Here is a 20,673-nt window from a genome sequence, read left to right on the forward strand (position 1 = left end):
GATGGTTGATATGATAAAAGCAGTTCAGATAAATAAGGTGGGCCAAGACCATTAAGACACTTAAAAACTACTAAAAGAACCTTAAAATCGATCCTGAAACACACGGGGAGCCGATGCAGCGACATTAAAACTGGTGTAATGAGCTCCCGCCCTCTGGTCCTCGTCAGCACACGTGCTGCAGAATTCTGGAGTCATTGTAGATTATAGATGGTTGTTTTGGGGAGACCAGAGAGCAGCAGGGCACTTAAAGAATCTGAAGGACTGGAAATAAAAGCATGCATCAGCACCTCCGTGTTGGCCTGAGAGGAACGGGCGACTCTGGCTCTGTTCTTAAGATGATAAAAACCTCTCTTAGTTATGTTCTTGACATGTGGAATGAAATTCAGCTCAGAGTCAAAAATGACGCCCAGGTTCTTTACAGATTGTGAAGGTGATGTGATCCTTTGATGAGTTTAGGATCAGTCAGAGATCAAAGACTGAAGCAGGAGATCAATGAACAGAATTCAGACATCAAAGACAGAATTCAGACATCAAACACATCCCCGATGGAGGCTACACCCCCCCCAGACAGTTTCCATTTAAGTCGTAAGTTTTACGACTTAAATGATCCATTGTGCGCTTCACGCGTGGGTTCGAATCCCGTCGTAGGAGACTTTCTTCTCCTAGATTATGGAATTACTGTGAGGCTTTTAACTGACACAGATACCAGCTGACTCAACTTCCCTTTCACATCCTGACCAAAACAACTCTGACACCCAGAGCTTGCATGTGTCAATCACCTCTGGAGAAGGTCCCGCCCCCTTAGAGCAAAAATCCTCCCATCAGTGAAGAAAACTGAAGACACCTCTTGGATGAGAGCTGAAGCGTCTTCTAGAAACCTGAAACAGTCCACTTGACACATTTAAATAATTCTACAATCCTACAGTTTCACTGAGCTTTTGTCCAAAGCCATGTTCATGTATCACATGTATATAATATATATGTGACACTCTTTCATCTACTCATTAACAAAAATGCAGTCTAATTCCAGTAAATTTGTGCAGAAGAAAACGTTATTTGTGCTGCTTCTTTATTTATTTATTAAGTTTAGTTAGTATTTTTTAATGTGTTTTCTTTCAAGTCACATTTTGTCCATTAACTTCATAATCAGAGTCTCCATCTCATCACATGACTAAAGTCTGGGTTCTGTATTGGTGGTAAAATATCCTTCCATGCCCCTCACTAGTTTGCACACAGAAAAGCATATTTTACTGGTTTCAGATCTCTTAGCTTGTTCTCTCTCTTAAACCTGCTGAGGCAGCTTTCATTGTGTGATTGATTTTAAAATATAAATATGGAACAGAACCATTGGAATCAGATGTCAGGACATTTGAAGGAATGTCAATCTCCTGTTGAAATGTTGCAGTGTTCAGCTGAGGCTCTCTGGCAGTGGCACCAGGAGCCCCAATGGCAGAACCTGGACCCTCCTGGAGGAGAACCACAGGTGAGGGCCTTCTTGGCTCCAGATTGATGGAAATCAAGTGTCTGAGGCTGTTAGCAGCCATTAAGTTGATCTGGTTGGCACTGGTATTTGTTCTTGCTGCAGCTCAGGAGTGATTCAGGAGAAGAGTTTCAGAACAGCCAAGGTTGGGGACTGGAATTCTAAAATTTCCCCTGGAACCAAACAACCTTGGAGGGTAAAACCTCCAATCATAGCCACTCAGATGCAGCAGCAGAAGAAGCTGTCATCTACCCTGATAGTCAGAGCATCAAGTCAAGGAAACATCACCATCTTGTAGTTCCAAACCTCCACCTGTCAGATTCAGCTACTTCTTATTGTGGGACTTTAAACTTGAACACAATGGAATTTGGACAAGGAGTTTTCCTTCCAGTCCAAACATCATCGTCCAGCCTCCAACCAGAGGTCCATCAGTTATCATGGAGCCACAGGTGGAGTCTGGATTCTTTTCTAGAATGAGACGGCAGTGACAGTCCTGCCAAGTGACATCACTGACATGAATGGATGACTTCAGTCACATGACTGGATGACTTCAGTCACGTGACTGGATGACTTCAGTCACGTGACTGGATGACAGTGTAGATGCCAATGTAGAGGTTTGGGAAATAGTCTCTGAGAATCCAGCTTGAAGCCACGCCCTCCTTGTTCTTCAAAAAGTCTCCCTGCAATCCTGTACTTGGGTTCAGTGTTGCTGTTCCATTTTTCAGCTGCAGGTGTCGCTGTGATACCAGGTTCAGTTCAAGATTCCCAACTCCAGCTCATGTTGGTGACCTCAGTGGCAGGTAAAATGGTGCTTCAGTGGATCATGTGATCAACTCATGTGTGTCCTCACTGCTCCACAGGTCTGTCAAATGTTCTGTAAAATAGTTGGACCCAGCAGAGCTGCTAGATTAGGAGTTGATGGAGTCGTTGCAGATACCAGGGTCCAAAGTCCAGCTTGAACCTGGTTTGTGCAGTTCTTTGTCAAGCTAGCAGCCATTCTTGTCACTGCCAAGCTAAAGTGACTTCTGTCAACAAAGGTCAACATACAGAAGGATATTTCTACTGGCAGTTCAAGATTTTGATCAAACTCCTTTTTCAGAGCTGGAACCTTCCTCTTGTGTCAGCTTCCTGTTCCCATCTCTATGGTAACGGTAAGTTTTGACCCACGTCTTCAATCAGCTGTCAAATACACTAAAACAATTTTCTATCCTCCAAGTTGTTTCCATCTCTTGGTGACCTTGTTAGGCTTCCTTATCCATGGAAATATTGGTTTGAATATTTAGTTGTGGGCCTCTGGACCTTTTTTTAGTCACTAAATCTTCAATTTCAGTTAAAAAAAATGGTAAAAAGAACCTCAAGAAAATCCTAGAAATAAACCAAAGGTTGTTGTGTTTCCTGACCGTTACTGAGGGTGTTAGAACACATCTCTGACATGGATTGGTTTGATTTAGTATTCATTTTAATATCATTAACTATTGGAACATCCATGGTGTTATGGGTCAGTTTAGACCCTCATATTTACTTCAAGAAAAAGAGAAAAAAGTCTCTTTTTCATCAACAGAACTTTAATACAAACACAAAATGAAAAGCAGAACAAGCCAGAACCCAAAATATGGATTTGGAAGGTCAACAAACAACAACCAGTCAAGCAAACCAAACCAACAGAAACCAGTTACTGGTTCAAAACCAGTAAAAAACAAAAACAGAGGAAAAGTCTCTGTGTGTAAGAACATGCATGTGTGTGTGTGTGTGTGTGTGTGTGTGTGTGTGTGTGTGTGTGTGTGTGTGTGTGTGTGTGTCAAAAACTGACCCACTTCTTTTGCCAACATGAGCCCACAGTGGTGGTGTCTCTAAAGAGGTGGAGCTCTGTCCTTCACCTGCTAGGTTCCAGCAGGCAGCTCAGGTCTAGTTTTCTTCACTGAGCCACCATGATGAGTTTCCTCTGAGAAGTTCTTGTCCAAGGTCCCAGCTGGTAAAACCACTGTCACCAGTGATACTGGGACCCTGCAGTCCAGTGGTCTTATCAGGACCACACTGGACCTGCCGTCTTTGTTTGTTGTGTTGTTGTGCAGGTCGATGGGAGAACGAGGCTGATGAGAGTCCCTGAAGCTCCCATGACTGGGAGAGGAGCTGCTGGCAGTGTTGCTGACAGTGCACTTCTGACTTCAGGTTTGGCTCTGATTGTTGCTTTATCATCTTATTTTGATAACTGGGTCTAAACCAATCCTTATGATTTTATAATTCAGTGAAAAACATTTTCTGTTTTATTTTGTTGAACTAGAGGTTCCTGACAAAGTCAGAAAGCCTTGATGCAGTCAACAAGTTGATGTGCTTCTTTGATGCATTTAGAACCTCCAACAAGTCACACAGGAGGAAGGTTAAATCATGTGACCATCATCATAACAGCTGTTGACCTTGTTTAACTAGTTGGTGGTGCTAAATATCACCAGCTAGCTAAAGTTAACTAGCTAATGTTGCTAGCTAGCTAATATTATTTTCTAACTTCAGGCCTAAAATTTGGATTGACTGTTAAAATTGTTCACCTCACCTTTGTAACACCAGGTTTTTTCTTGATGATGTCATTGTAACTGCCTTTCTGATTCTAAAATATAAATGCATCCAAGAATAAAAATGTCAAACTGCCCCTCCATGGAAACATCATATTTAATATACTGCATTATTCTTTTCCAGTGTACTACACTATATTTTTGTTTTATCAGAGAGACTTTAATGTCTGTCTTTGATCTCTGAACTATGACTCTGATGTCATTGGTGGTGACTGAATTCTACCACCTGACAGACTGGGAAGGCTCATATTGGTGATGTCATCATAAATATATGAAGGTCTTGTTTCAATGAATTGAAGTGAAATAACTCGTTATTTTGTTTGTGGTTGTCATGGTGACTCAGGGTGTCGGGGCTCCATTGATGATGGCATTTTGTCGTGGTTGTGCACGTGTGACACTCAAGGTGAACACACTCACAGCTGATTGGACCAACTCAGATCAGCTGTTCTGAACCTGATACTCAGAGTTTCCATCTCAGTGTCAACTCAGGAGTGACTGAGGAGAAGAGTTTCAGAACAGCCACAGTTGGGGGACTTCCATCCAGCAGCCATTTTCTATCCCTGTAAGGAGTTAAGGGATCTGGAGCTGCTGGGTTCAGGTGGATCCAGAACACAAGATGGAGGTCAGTCAGGACCCCAGAAGGAGACCAGCATCTGGAAGGTGGAGATGCTTTAATCTGACACCGTTGTGTCAACAGTTCTGAAATCAGAACAAAAATAAACAGTAGTATTTCCACCTGCTGCTCCTGCATGTATTCAAGTGAACAGGAACACAGATTCATGCTCAACTTCTCCTGTGTGTTCATCCACAGTCACTAAACAACAACAACCAAACAAAGGGGGGTAGGAGGTAGAAAGGCTCTGTACAAACTGAGTCCTTTTACCATTTCTTTCCTGCTTCTAGTGGCGCTGTCGTCACTTCCTGTGACCGCAGGATGGAAGGGGTCCCCCTTCAGAATACGTTTTTTATCATTGTTACTTCCTCTTCAACATGCCTTTAGCAGACCAACTCACTGACTGGCTCAGTGAGGTAGTGTGGCCGAGCGGTCTAAGGTGCTGGATTAAGGCTCCAGTCTCTGAGGAGGTGTGGGTTCAAATCCCACCACTGCCATCATGTCTCTGGAGAGGTGTGGCAGGTCTCTCCCAACCACTCTGTGCTGGAGGTGCTGGCTGCTTTTATCACTCTGGGAAGAAAATGTCCTGAACTTGAGGTGTTCTCCTCATCTTGAGCACTCCAAAACAACAATGTGCAGTAACGCTGAGCTGCCTTCAAGTCAACAACATGGGCACAGTGTACCCAGAGCCACAGGCTCCTCCCAGTATATGCAGCACTGCCGGTGACTCTCCAAACTGAAGCTGATCCAGGACCAGCTCAGGAGGAGCCATGGAGAAGACAGGCTCTCTGATTTAATGCTGCTGTCTATTGAGAGGAACATCCCAGTTGACTCCAATAAGGCTGCTGATGTCTTCAAACCCAGGACCAGAAGAAGAACCCTCCTCTGAGTCCACAGACCTGAGCACCGCTGCTCTGACTACCAGGTTACCTCCTGGTTATCAGTGTGAAGTCATGGTGAGGTGGTCAGTTGTTCCTGGTGTTTTATGACAGAGGCCTGGTAGTTAAACACTGAATTAAATCATTTTAATTCTTTACTTGAAGTTTCTTGCTGTTTAGCTGGAAATGTATGACAACTTCCTCCATGCTGGTGCCCCATCACACACAACAGGTGCACTTGTCCTCTTTTCTCCTCTGACCCTCAAACATTCCACCAGTGAACGTCCAATTATCTTCTGAAATAAGAGATGAATCTTTCCCTGCTGAGACTCCTGATCTCTGACTGTCACTAGCATGTGCTAGCAGAATACAGCACTCCTTCTTCATGATCTGTCTTTGTCTCTGACCAGCTCTAATAAATAACTAATTAATATTAAATATTAATTATACGGGGCACCACCCTGAAGAGTTCAGGGAAACTAAAAAACGACCAAACTTGTAACAGTTACCAGTCTCTAACAGAGTTTATCTACTAACAGTCAATATTCTGTAACATTAACGACCAAGGGACAGCTCTGATGTTGGAGGATGAGATCAGAGCACTGCTATTGCTGAGACACGTGACCACAAGTTGGTACACAAAAGACACTACGACTCCTCTCTTATAATAAAAATATATTTATTAACACAGTGCATCCATCAATCAGCAACTATCTAACTAACAATCTTAACACAGTCGTCTCATTCACCCATTCACACACACAATGATGGTGGAGGCTGCCATGCAAGGCGCCAACCTACTCATCAGGAGCAATTATGGGTTCAGTATCTTGCTCAAGGACACTTGGACATGGTCACCGGGGTCGGGGATCGAACCTTTGGTTGCTCGACCTCTACCCCTGAGCCATGCCGCTTGTTTGCAGTAGCCTTGCTTTTTCCCCATTAACTAATACTAATGAAATGTTCTTTTTAGAACACTTGTGATAATGTGTTCACACAATGTGAGGGATCTTCATGTTTTTGCATGTAACCAAGTCAGTATTTACTTGTCTGTTGCAATGTGGGTGATGCCATCTGTTACATCATAATGTAGAACTGCACCAGCTTTAAACCACTTGCTTTACAGCAGAACACTCACATTTATTGGGCAACTGTATCTGACAATCTAGTCACATACTGGGGAGGGGAACAATTACTCCCCATTGTGCATTCTCATGTGGGATTTCAGACTTTCCTTAACTGAGAATTTTTTGCCACAAACCATGCAGGAGAATGGTTTCTCTCCAGCATGCATTCTCACGTGTCTTTTTCGATTCCATTTTGAGAAACTCTTGCCACATATTGAGCAGAGGAACGGTTTCTCCCCAGTGTGTACGCTCATGTGTGATTCCAGATTCCCGTTAACTCGGAATCCTTTGCCACAAAACGGGCAGGAGAATGGTTTCTCCCCAGTATGCGTTCTCATGTGTGTTTTCAGATGTTGCTTTCCTTTGAATCTTGTTCCGCAAAATGAGCAGGGGAATGGTTTCTCCCCAGAATGCGTTCTCATGTGCATTTTCATATGTTCATTTTCTGAGAATTCTTTGCCACAAAATGGGCAGGGGAATGGTTTCTCCCCAGTGTGTATTCTCATATGTCTTTTCAGATTTCCCTTTGAGAATCTTTTGCCACAAACTGAGCAGGGGAATGGTTTCTCCCCAGTGTGTGTTCTCATGTGAGTATCCAAACTACTTCTGTAACTAAAACCTTTACTGCATGTTGAGCACCTAAAGGGACGCTCATCCTCACTGACTTCAGTCTCAGATTCAGAAGGACCAAAGTTCACATTCCCGATGATCTTTGATTCTCTTTCAGTCTGTAGTTTTTGCTCTTTTGAGCTGCAATGAGTCACTTCCTGTCCTGGTCTCAGTTTCTGAAGCAAATTCCTCCTTGAGCCAAAGGGTTCCTTGTGCTCAGAGGAGGCCGTGTTATCAGGTCTGACCCAATCATCCTCACTGACTTCAGTCTCAGCTTCAGAAGAGTCTGACATCTGGTCTTCAGTCTGGGGTTGTACAAGTGGATCTGGATCTACCTTGCTGGCTGGTTCTGGTTCTGGTCCTCCACTCTCTTCTTCATCAGCTTCTGTTTTCAGAGGATGAACTGGGCTGCTGCTCAGAGACTCTTCTTTCAAGTTCTCCTCAGTTAGACTCTGATGAAGCTGTGGGAACTGAGGTTTCTCTTCGTCCCCTTCACTCTTCACAGGGACCAGAGTGAAGGGGAACGTGGTGATATCAGCCTCCTCCTGCCCTTGAAGCTGCCCTCCCTCCTCACTGGTCCAGAGCTCCTCCCACTCCTCTTTAATGTGGGGGGGCTCTGGGTCCTGCAGCTCAGGGGGAACCTCTTCTTTGATCACCAGCAGCTGCTCCACATCTGCAGGACACAAACAGCAACATCAGAAATCTCTTCATTTGACTCTGAAACAGCGGAGCAACATTTATCCTATTCAGCTGGCGATTTATCAAAGATATCAGATCTTTCTGAAGACAGGCTGTGTGTGTGTGCGTGTGTGTGTGTGTGTGTGTGTGTGTGTGACTGAATAATAACCAGACTAACTTTTATCATTGACCAAGTCGAGTTGACTCACTAAATTCATAACTGAATGATTATTTAATTAATAAACAGAACATGTGTCTAAAGTCATGATCAAATTCATGTAAAATCTGAGCAACGAGGGTTTGAAAATGTTCCAATGAGACAAACCAATGTTGACAGTTAAAGGATCTTAGTTGTGGTGGCAGCAGGCCTGTTCCAAGAGCTTTGCTCACATTCCTGATCAGGCTTCATAATGGTTCTGGACCACTGTGTGATAGAAGCTGATCCTGCGGGTGGACTGTCTTTAGGGGGCTGAGGTGTCTGGTGGTCTTGGTGGACCCTCTGCATCTCAAACTGAGACCACAGAGTCCTGTGTTCTTGAGTCATTGTCTATAGTCTCTGTTGTTGGAGAGCTCAGTGTGGTCCCTGATGGTCTAGTGGCTAGGATTTGGCGCTTTCACCGCTGCGGCCCGGGTTCGATTCCCGGTCAGGGAATGAGTTATTTAGAGGTTGAGGGAGAGGTGATCAGGTGGTCCACATGATGGTGGAGGTGATGAACTGTGAATCCATCATGGCTCCACTCTCACCCCCATTATAGTGTCCTTGGTTCACTCTGCCATGGCCCCATGTTGAAGGGTGACTGTCTCATTCAGGTTCAACCCTTTGTTAGACTCTATTAAGCCACTGACTCCTGCAAGGACAAACTCTGTAATCCTCCTTAGTAGCTTTGGTTCCTTGCAGCACAGAAAGTCCATTCACTGATGTAGGAACTGGAAAACTTAGAGCTCCATTCCTTCCTCCATTGAGCAGAACAAACACAGAACAGAGAGCAGTTCCTCCTACAGTTCTCAGAAAGTCTGAGGGCACCAAAGAAAGGAGGGAAATGTAATCAATGTTGAATTCATTTACATTTCTTATATTTGATCAAAGCTAGAACTTAATAAGCTGCCATCAACCTTGATGACCAACTCCTTCACTGTGTAGTTTAAAGTCCCTGGTTTGATTTGTGTCAGGACTTCAGAAGCTCCAATCCTCTCTAAGGTCCAGTGAGAGTGGAAGAGATTATAAATGAGAGAAGCAGGGCCCTCACTCAGAACTGAACCAGCTCAGTTGGGAGAGCCTTAGACTGAAGATCTAAAGGTCCCTGGTCCGATCCCAGGTTTCAGCAGAGGAGCAGCATTGACTTTACTTTCCAGTGGAGGAACTGCAGACATGAAGGAAACTAACATCTTGTCCTGTGCATTCTTGTGACATTCAGGACATTTTTGGAGCCTCTTGTTGGATTTTGCCACAGAGAATCAGAGCCAATCAAAAGCCTGGTGGACTTCAACATGGAGGACTGAACAAGTCAAGAAAGCATCAGTTTGACCTTCACAGGTGTTTCTGTTCCTGTCTCAATGCTGTAGAAAGAGCCTGAGGAGCTCAGACGGTAGAGCATCAGACTTTTAATGTGAGGGTCCAGGGTTCAAGTCCCTGTTCAGGTGCTGTGGAGGTTCCAGTGTTTGACAACATGGTACTGGATGAAGTTTAGTGTTGAACAAACTGTCATCATCAAAAGTAGAAGTGTTCTTGTCTTGCCACTGTGAGACAGTCGCTAGAAAACTGACCAACAATAATTTCATGTGGCATGCAATTAACAAAAGACTACAAATGACACTGGTCAAGTCAGTTTTATTTGTATTGCGCCAAACAACAAAGTTCTCTCATGACTCTTTACTAGTAGAGCAGGTCCAGCACCAAACTCCTTCAATGAACCTCCACCCAACAATTCTCCACCAGCAGCACATCCTGCAACAGTGGTGATGAAAACCTTCCTTTTAACAGGCAGGAACGTGGAGCAGATCCAGGATCAGTAGAAAGGGATGTTTGCTTTGACCGGATGGGGGGAAAGAGAGCAGGAGAGCGGGGCAGAGACAAAGACAGAGAATGGAGGAAGACAGATATACAGAAGGAAAGAGAGGGACAGAGATAAAGAGAGAGAGAAGTGAAGAGACTGGTGGACAGACAGGAGAAGTGGTGAAGGGTGGATGAGGCGTCATGAAGCCTGTGGACGCCATGACACTGTGTTACTGTCACTGAATACTGACACCTGCTGGACTGTAAACTTCCCTGCAGGCTTGACCGACTGAACTGACACTGATTTGATGACCCGTGAACACAATAAGATCATTGAAGTCTTTGTGTTCATACTGGATCGTTCCATGTCTTTGAACAATGGGACCATGATGTGAAAGTCTCAGTGAAAGTGATGGGAATGAGGACGCTTTGTTTTTACAAATTTTTATTAAAAAAGAAGTTTTTCCAACGTTTTCAAATCAAGTCTGTTGGGTTTCTTGAAGCGATTTCTCCTGCCGTGGAGAACACACGCTCACATGGCCCTGATGATGACGGCCTGCACAGGAAGTCTGTGGCCAGCAGGAAGAGGCTGGGACAGGCAGTCTGCTGGCTCTTCAGTGCACCAGAGGATCTTGAGTCCGTCCAGTATCTGCTAGTATCGCTGTACTCGCTGTACTTGATGTACTTGATGTACTCGCTGTACTTGATGTACTCGCTGGAGTTCCACTTCTTCCAAGTCTCCCCACTTCATCATCCAAGTGCTGCCACAGGTCATTTAAAGAAAAAACAAACAAACAAACAAACCGTCCTTTTAGTACAATTTCCAAAAACAAACACGATGATGAACAACATGGCTGATGGGGCTGAGAGAGCTGTGATGGAAACGAAGCTGCAACAGACGCGCGGACCAGAGGGAGGAAACCACGGCGTTTCACTGCTTTACATTTAGAATCTCACGCCTAGCCGGAGAAGCAGGGCCTGAATCAGTCACGTGGTCACTGCTGGCTGGCGAGGCTTTGGACGTCACCACATACGTCATCAATACGCGCTTCACAAAACGAGAAGAAGACGCGGGAAGCTTTGAACACAACAAGGAAAGAAGGAGAAGTCCGTGAAGCCCCAGCCTCGGTCTTTGTCTCCTGAAGGCTGAGTGGCGCCGGTAGAACCTCAACATGTGCGCCGCGCAGCTGCTGCGGGTGTCGGTCCAGGAGCGGATCCTCGCCGCCGCTGAAGACTTCCTGCTGCAGCTGGGAGAAGGAGACTCAGCGGCTGGAGTCCCGGTGCTGAGAGCGCTGCTCACCGAGCGGCTGGCGGCGGCCGCGGAGCAGATCGTGGCTCTGCTGGAGGAAACCGTGGCGGAGTACGAGCGGGAGAACCGCCGGCAGAGGTTGCTGCTCGATGCCGTGCTGAAGCCCCGAGTCAGGCTGGACAGAGCAGGTGAGTCCCCGCAGGGACCTGCTGGGCCCCTCATTCAGTCCAGGAAGTGGAGCTGCAGCAGGGCCGGTTCTAGACAGGCATTTGTAAGGGGGCAGACAGGAATGTGAAGGGGGCACATGGTGGTGACTGAAGCCTGATTTATGCTTCTGCGTCGTGGCGACGCCGTAGCCCCTACGTCGTCATTGTGCATTTATAGTTCTGCGTCGAGGGAACGCGTTGCTCTGTAATTCACCGCCAAGCCACTAGAGGGGTGTGGCTTTATCTTCGTATGGTTTTGGGGGACTCTTGTCGAATTCCTTAGTTTTCTTCCGGTCAAAGCACATGGGTCAGAGACAGAGACAACAATGGAAGTTGTAAAGGTGGTCATACCTGCGAACCTCCTCGATAACTCTTTCTTCGGCTTGGTCCATTTTTATTTTTGCGTGTTGCTCTCACCACAGAAACTTAAAAAATAGCGGTGTTGTTGTGCTGAACCGGAAACGTCATGTGAGCGGACCAATCACAGTCCGTTGACGTTCACGTCACTATGCGTCGACGCGACGCGTAGTCAGGATTTTTTGGAGGTGCACGTCGGGCTACGGCGTAGGGGTCTGCGTTGACGGCGTAGGTACGGCGTCGCCACGACGCAGAAGCATAAATCAAGCTTGAGGCCGGACAGGATGTGGTGGTTTTGGGGGGGGGGGGGTAAGGTGGTTCTCTGGATCACTGTTGTTGTCATGTAATTGGATTGCACTTTGTCAGACCTTCACCCTCAGACCGGTCCAACCTGGTCCCACATGAAGGCTAAAGCTCAGTTCACACTGCAAGATTTTAGGCGTCAGTGACTTCCCTCCCCATCAGGCTGAGGCATTAATGAACGCTCCTGTGCGCCGACAAATCTTGTCGTGTGAACAGCAGCCTGATTGAGCGTCGACGGTGTGAACAGCAGGGCCTGTCGCTAACAAAAGTAGCGTAGTTTGAACAGGGCTTGAGCTTCTGCTGGTGGAACTCTGAGGGTCCCTGAGGCCCCAAAGCCCTGACCAGGAGCAGGTGGCAGTCCCTCGGGGCCAAATTAAAAAAGAAAACTACAAAAACATTTCTGGTTCCAATTCTGAGATCAACTTACAAAATAAAGTCAGAATTATAAGAGCTCTCAATGTAGCCGATATTTACCAAACTGAAGGGTTGGCGTTGTTAAACCTCTTGTTTGTCTTCTTGTCCTGTTCTCAGCTTCTTGTTTGGAGCACCTGAACAGCTCCACTCTCCTTTCTCACCAATCCACTCCTCAACAACAGCCTCCTTTTTCCCTCCGCAAACTCTAACAAACCTCCATATCCAAGTCATTTGTTCTGGACTTCTCATGGCCCAAGTTGACCAAAGTCCTCTTTCTTTGATGGAACATGGTTTGATGGTAGGGGGTTCAGATCCATGACAAAGTAGAGAAGGAACTCTCCCAAGAGACAATTGAAGACTCAATTGTTCAGAGTGCACCGATGCACTTAACCTGACTCTTCTCCTCTTTGTCCTGTGGGGTAGAATAAGTCAGAGGGTCCAAGACCCAGCCCTTAGTGATTATGTAGCACTAACTGTGTTGTGTGATGTTGTATGTCTGTTATATTATATTTTTAAAAAAGGGGGGGGGGGCGACACTTCTTCTGCCACTAGATGGCAGTACCTGTGACCAAATCACAACTGAAGCACTTTTGCGCTTCCTATGGACTTTTCCTTAATTAGGTCTGAATTCTTGCTTGTGTTGTACGTCGCTTTGGACAAAAGCGTCTGCTAAATGAAATTGTAGAATTGTAGAATTGTAGAAGATGCTGAGACGCATCAATGACAGGGCACGGAGGGAAAGAGAGGAGGTGAACCTGTCCTCTCATTGCTGCCTTTTCCAGTGGATTCTTCAGCTTCTGCAGTCAATCTGGTCCACATTCAGTTTGTGGCTCATCTGTTACTTTCTGAAGGGAGAGAGAGAGAAAGAGAAACGTCATTCTGAGTGCAACCCAGTGGGCCAAAATCCCACCACAGCGATGTGAAAGACTCATCGCCTCTTATCGCTCACACTTGACTGCAGTTATTGCTGCAAAAGGTGGTGCAACCAGCTGTTAGAGGCAGGGGGGCAATCATTTATTCACATGGGCCTTTGTAGGCTCAGATGTTTTTTACCTTATTAAATAACAACTAACTTTATAACTTTCTTGTGTTTTATCTTCGCATAATATTTAGGTTTGCTGGATCTGAAATGGATGATCGTTACAAATGTGCAAGAAATATCAGAAATTGGTTAGTGGGCAAATACTTTTGTACAGCACTTTAACTCTCATTCTCCTGCAGGATCTCATTCTAGAAATTACTGATGAATCAACTGGCAGATATGATGGGAACTATGACCTTTGACCTGGGTGACACAACGTTGATCCAAGCATCTGAAGCCAGTGTTTCTGTTCCCAGTTTGCTGACTGGCACTTTTCATTGAGTTGATTTCTGTTTCTGTCTGTTGCTCCACTGTTTCAGAGTAAAATGAAGAGATTTCTGATGTTGCTGTTTGTGTCCTGCAGATGTGGAGCAGCTGCTGGTGATTAAAGAAGAGGTTCCCCCTGAGCTGCAGGACCCAGAGCCCCCCCACATTAAAGAGGAGTGGGAGGAGCTCTGGACCAGTGAGGAGGGAGGGCAGCTTCAAGGGCAGCAGGAGGCTGATATCACCACGTTCCCCTTCACTCTGGTCCCTGTGAAGAGTGAAGGGGACGAAGAGAAACCTCAGTTCCCACAGCTTCATCAGAGTCTAACTGAGGAGAACTTGAAAGAAGAGTCTCTGAGCAGCAGCCCAATTCATCCTCTGAAAACAGAAGCTGATGGAGAAGAGTGTGGAGGACCAGAACCAGAACCAGCCAGCAAGGTAGATCCAGATCCACTTGAACAACCCCAGACTGAAGACCAGATGTCAGACTATTCTGAATCCGAGACAGCAGTCAGTGAGGATGATTGGGTCAGACCTGATAACACAGCCTCCTCTGAGCACAAGGAACCCTTTGGCTCAAGGAAGAATTTGCTTCAGAAATTGAGCCCAGGACAGGAAGTGACTCATTGCAGCTCAAAAGAGCAAAAAGTAAAGACTGAAAGAGAATCAGAGATCATCAGGAACGTGACCTTTGGTCCTTCTGAATCTCAGACAGAAGTCAGTGAGGATGATCGTCCCTTCAGGTGCTCAGCATGCAGTAAAGGTTTTAGAAACAGAAGGAAGTTGGATGTACACATGAGAACACACACTGGGGAGAAACCATTCTCATGCTCAGTTTGTGGAGGAAGGTTTTCAGAAAAGGGATATCTGAAAAGACACATGAGAACACACACTGGGGAGAAACCATTCTCATGCTCAGTTTGTGGCAGAAGATTTTCAGAAAAGGGATGTCTGAACAGACACATTAGAACTCACACTGGGGAGAAACCGTTCCCCTGCTCAGTTTGTGGCAAAAGATTTTCAGAAAATGGATGTCTGAAAAAGCACATGAGAACTCACACAGGGGAGAAGCCATTCCCCTGCTCAGTTTGCGCTAAAAGATTCTCGGTAAAGGGACAACTGAAAAGACACATGAGCACCCACACTGGGGAGAAACCATTCCCCTGCTCTGTTTTTGGCAAAAGATTCTCAGAAAACGGACCACTGATAAGACACATGAGAACGCACACTGGAGAGAAGCCGTTCCCCTGCTCAGTTTGTGGCCAAAGATTCTCAGAACAGGGACATCTTAAATCACACATGAGAACACACACTGGGGAGAAACCGTTCCCCTGCTCAGTGTGTGGCACGAGATTTTCAGAAAATGGATGTCTGAAAAAGCACATGAGAACTCACACAGGGGAGAAGCCATTCCCCTGCTCAGTTTGCGCTAAAAGATTCTCAATAAAGGGACAACTGAAAAGACACATGAGCACCCACACTGGGGAGAAACCATTTCCCTGCTCTGTTTGTGGCAAAAGATTCTCAGAAAACGGACCACTGATAAGACACATGAGAACGCACACTGGAGAGAAGCCGTTCCCCTGCTCAGTTTGTGGCAAAATATTCTCAGAACAGGGACATCTGAAAAGACACATGAGAACACACACTGGGGAGAAACCATTCCCCTGCTCAGTTTGTGGCAAAAGATGGTCAGACAAGGGAAATCTGAAAAAACACATAAGAACGCACACTGGGGAGAAACCATTTGTCTAAACATGGCACTGAAGCTGTGAGAAAAGAGTGGGAGAAGCAGGTTGAAAGTCAAATAATGAATGTATCTAACTATTAAAACACAACAGTAAATCAAAAATGGGCCCAGGTGCTTCCAACTCGGAGGACTGATCAGCTCCCCACCCTCCACATACCTGCTTCAACACCAGAAACATCATGAAAGACATGAGATTCCGCTTGACTTTTCAGTTCAACCTGTGTTGGGAGCTAATTTGCGGTATGCGCACAAACTTGGTTACATTTGGATGCTGCAAAAATACATCCCTGCAATTCTTCAAAATAATTAATAACACAAGAACACACATTAGGTTTGTTTTGCACTGGAATTGTCCTTGAAGAGCTTCACAAGCGGGGAGAAGGATTTTAAACTCCACGCTGGATTTTACTGGAGGCCAGTGCAGCGAAGTTAAGACTTGGGGGTCTTGCTTCTTAGTTCCTGTCAATTTGCATGCAGCTGCATTGTGGACCAGCTGCAGAGTCTTCAAACACTTGTTAGTACAGCCTGATAATAAAGAGTCACAATAGAGCAGTGACATCACTAGATAATGTGTCTCGAAGGGTTTGGGGCCAAGCACAGGAACTTCTGTCTTATCAGAGTTGAACAGTGAAAAGTTATAAGTCATCCAGGCCTTCATGTCTGGAATGCATGCTTGTAGTTTAGACAACTGTTGGCCTTCATCCAGCTTTATTGAGAAATAAACTGGGTATCATTTGTGTAACAGTGGAAATGGATGGAGTGTTTTTGAATAACATGACCTAAAGGAAGCATATATAAAATGAAGAGTATCGGCCCCAGCACTGAACCTTGAGGAACACCATGTTTAAATTTTGGTTAGATCTAAGATTTATCATAAATGAGTACAAACTCTAATCGACTCACAGAGGGAAAGACTTCATCCAGCAGCCTAGAAGGTCTTGAATCTAAGAGACAGGTTGAAGGTTTTGATGAGGTCATCATTGAATGAAGTTCTGGACTGTTAATTTGATAAAAGTGGTCTAAAGAAACATCTGGTTCAACAGCAGTTTCTGTGTTGACTGAGTTTACAGGTCAATTAGAATCTCTTGAGGACAGGAGCTGATTAATTTGATCCTAATAGTTCCTATGTTGTCCTCAAAGAAGCTCCTAAAGTCGTCTCTACTGAGACCTGAAGGAATCCAGGGTCTACAGAGTCAGGACTCTGTCAGTTTAGCTCAGTGCTGGAAAGAAACCTGGACTGTTTTCTGTTCCTCTGTTAGTGATAAATAATAGGAGGCTCTGGCTCTACTGAGGACCTTCTTATCCATTTGAAGACTTGTCTGCCTCTTGTTTAGTTGCCTGGTGATGGAATTCTACCACACAGCTGTTCTCTGTTGTTTAAGGATCTTTTTTTTAAGGAGCAATGGAGTCTGGAGTTGTTGGTAGTGAACCTGCAGTTTTATCTGCTATGAGGTCCACCTCCAATGACTCAATTCAGAATCAGGGATCTCTGTAGTAGGGAGACATGTTATTGAGTGTAACACAGGTGGAATGACTTCCTTCAGATGTGGTCAGACCCACCCTGAGAGTTTGGGGAGAACCCTTGAAGCCTGGGACTTCAGGTCAAACGCTGAGACCACGGCGTGATGGAGAGTTCTGATGATTCATCAGCACAATCAAACTCTGAGAACTCCTCCCTCCCTGGTTGATCTGAGTCAAAGTTCCCATGTCTGATCAACTTCCCGTCCTGATGACATCACTACTGCAGGTGAACAGTTAGCATTGCTCTGTTTGATGGAGCTGCGTTCAGGGAATGAGGAAGTTTCCCTTTGTGTCACTGCTTCTCTACTAATCTGATCTCTGATCAGTTCACCAAGAAGAGTCTGGGGTCAGGGGCTTGATGAGTAGAGCTGTTTAGTCAGGAGGAGGCTGCTCTGATTGGTTCCTGACACTGAAACAAGGCCAAAGCTCAAGTACACAGGCTCACATATTGAAGTATTCTCAGTCTTCCCACTTCAAGTATTTTCCCACTTCAAGTATTTTCTACTCTACAAACCAAGTTACCTCTTATGTTAAGTTACTTGCTGAGAGTTATGCAGGACACTTGGATGGAAACATAACCTTTTTCTCTAATCAGCACAACAATGTGGGCGTGTAGTGAATCAACACCATAACAGTAACGAGGAATGAACGCAGCAGCCATCTTGGAATCACCAGGTTTACAAGGCTTCCACTCTGTGAGAGCAACCCCTCGATGGAGGAGAAGAAGCCGGACCATCAAGAAGACCTGAAAGAAGACAGCAGAGGCAGGCAGAGGAACCAGAGACACACAAACAGACACAACACTGCCACCTTCTGATCTGATGACATCAGAGTTGAATGTGTGGACTGATTTGGAGGCCAAGCCTCACAATAAAAGCAGCATTTTCATGGGAATGTGTTCCATCCAGGGCTTCACAATAAAAGCATTTGAAATGATGAGTCATTTTAACAGATGTTTGTGTGTCGGCTGTCCTATGAGTCACAGCAGGTTGACAGTTTGAGGAGAAACTCTTGAAGACTGGGACTTGAGGGGCCCGTTTCACAAAGCAGGTTCATCAAACCCTGAGTTTCATCCTGATCTCTGAGTTGATCTTCCCTGAGATAGAAAACTCAGAGTTTTTGGTTTCAGAACAGCGGATTTGAATCAGTTTGATCAACTCTGAGTAGGTCCACCTGGGGTAAAGCGCGATCACGACAACTCTAAAAAGCCAGCATAAATGGAGCCCCGATGCACCGAGTCACCATGGCGACGGAGAAGAGGAGAGCTTTGTTTTTCACGTCAGTGGAGTTGGAAATCTTGATGCGATCATGTGAAGAGTTCCAACACGCGTTAAAAAGAAGTGCAACACCGCTGCAGCTGCAAAAGAGAGAGAGATGGCGTGGAGGAACTTTGCTGCTCGGGTCAATGTGTGACAACAGAAAGAAGGCAGACGCCCGTAAAACGGGTGGTGGTCCAGCACCACCACCTCTAACAGGCACAGGAGCCAGAGTTTAGGAAGGCCAGTGGCTGAGGGAGTTCATCCTGAGAACCCAACCCCCAAGACACCAGTGCCTTCATAAAATGTAATATGGCTCTCTCTCTCTCTATATATATATATATAGATAGATATAGATATAGATATAGATATAGATATGCACCCATGACTTTATTTCCCAACAGGTTCTGCTGGTGCCATTTGCCTTGTGCCACAACAGACACAGTAACTGTCAGTAAAGATTTTCTCAATGTTATTTCAAGTCACTGAAACATCTCTCCTCCAGGACGAAGAGGATGGACAAACGCTGTCTGCTGCCTTTACAGTGGGGGATCCAGAAAGGCCTGTAGAAGTCACATCTTGATACATTCCTGATTCTTCTCCCATTCATATTTCTTACCATTCTGGTGGAATATAGAGACATCAGCCTACACTGAAGTATGAAGACAGTCTTGTCCTCTTTAACAGAGCATGGCTGGGCAGGAGGGTCCCTCGACCTCCAGTGCACACACTGACACAGTGAGATGTTCAGTCAACAGATTCATGTCCAACTGTCTAATCCTCATGTTCTCAGTTACCAGTAAAGGAACTTTACAGAGTCCACCTGCTGAGAAAAATGTAAAAAAGTGACAAAGAAATGCAGTCCTTGGACCGCCAGATTAGGAAAGCAGATCTGGAAACAGAACGACTGGAGCCCAAGTTAGAGGGGGGTGCATGGCTCCAGGTGAAAATGTTAACTAGTGGAATGTGAACTGAACGAGCTTTTTTATTGCTAGGAAATAAAGAAGACCAAATGAAATGTGTATTGTTCCTTTATTGGACTGTGGTGGGGAGGATGATTGCTAATTAAACGCCAAAGTGATTCTGACATATGGTGTCTCTGACGGCTCTGCTGTCCTGGATAGCTGGCAGGTGGATGGGGTCGTCATCAGGCTCTTCTATTTGTAGGGCAGGGTGTTGCTCTCCTCTAATAGTGGCAATATTATGAAGAACACATGCCACAAGAATATCACAGGCCCTCTCAGGGGACACCCTGAGGTGACAGAGGCACTGGACACGGGCTTTTAGCAGGCCTATGGTCATCTCCACCTCTGGTCCTGCAGTGAGCCCAGTTGAAGTTCTGTTGGGGGCCTGGTTCAGGGTGCAGGTAAGGGGTCAGCAGCCTACGTTGGCATGGGGAACCCCTGTCACCCAGCAGAAGGCCATCAAACTCTCCTGTAATGTATAATGGATACCTGAGAGTGGATTAAAGGAGGGAGACAATTGACTTCTATTGTGCAAATCTTTAGGCTGTACTTACCACGTTGCAGTCTGTTGCTCAGGTCAGACACAAAACATCTTGAGTCAGGGACAGACCCAGGCCACTATCATCCTCCGAATGTTGTGGCAGTCCAGCTGTCATGACGACAAAGATGGATTTGGACTGTGACCCAACGACTCAGGTCCTGACACCAGCAGACCCCTCACCACCTGCAGCCTTTTTCCAGCTCCACCAAACCCACCATTCACTGCCTCCTCATCATCTGGGCATCAAAAGCAGCTCAGACCTGCTGCAGCTCAGAGACCTCAGCCATTTTTAGGATGTCTCCATGATTCTCCTTCACAGGATTTTCATTCAGAAACAAGAGAACTGTCAAAGACCACAACAGTTTTCAGCTTGCTGCTAAACAGTACTTCAACTACCATTCCACTGTGTAATGGCAGTGACTGATGTGTACTATATGCAGTACTAATCAAGTACAGCCCTGACTGCTACTTTATCTCCAATGCTAGGAAGGATAAGAATGTTGAAATGGACCCAGCAGGAAGAGAATCTCAAGTCATGGCAACTTTACTGAGCAGCACTCAGTTAAGTTCAGGAAACACCAGACATTTTTACCACCTGTCAATGAAGTAGTCAGTAAAATAAATACTACACTGAACAGTAGTGGAGGGAGAGCAGAGCTGGAAATGAGACCTTACTGGAGGGAATGAATCTAGAAATGTTAGAGTTCTTTCAGTTGAAGAAATCAGATTTGGGAGGGAAGTTCTGGACGTTTTCATCCATTTTTATTTCATCCAGATAAACAAATCATGTTTTCTACTTGGGCAGAATACGCTAACGTTGC

The 20,673-nt window shown here is 45.5% G+C and overlaps 1 protein-coding gene, 1 non-coding gene and 1 gene segment (V, D, J or C); 1 reads left to right on the forward strand and 2 right to left on the reverse strand.

The window, feature by feature from the left end:
- The window catches only part of LOC147270010 (Ig kappa chain V-III region MOPC 63-like), a 495,635-nt gene that overhangs the window by 202,122 nt on the left and 272,840 nt on the right, over window positions 1-20,673 (reverse strand).
- LOC147270020 (uncharacterized) lies at window positions 6,731-19,648 on the reverse strand. The gene is made up of 2 exons (XM_086204787.1): window positions 19,435-19,648; window positions 6,731-7,329 (listed from the first exon to the last, which is right to left on the reverse strand). Exons 1-2 carry the CDS (start codon window positions 19,646-19,648, stop codon window positions 6,731-6,733), a joined length of 813 nt encoding a protein of 270 aa, XP_086060913.1.
- Window positions 8,533-8,604, forward strand: trnae-uuc (transfer RNA glutamic acid (anticodon UUC)). Its single transcript has one exon. It is a non-coding gene; the product is annotated as a tRNA-Glu (tRNA).

This window comes from Aulostomus chinensis, chromosome 1 (genome assembly GCF_037954235.1).
Source record: "Aulostomus chinensis isolate RoL2024-O1b breed Wild chromosome 1, RoL_Achi_v1.0, whole genome shotgun sequence".
Taxonomy (NCBI): Eukaryota; Metazoa; Chordata; class Actinopteri; order Syngnathiformes; family Aulostomidae; genus Aulostomus; species Aulostomus chinensis.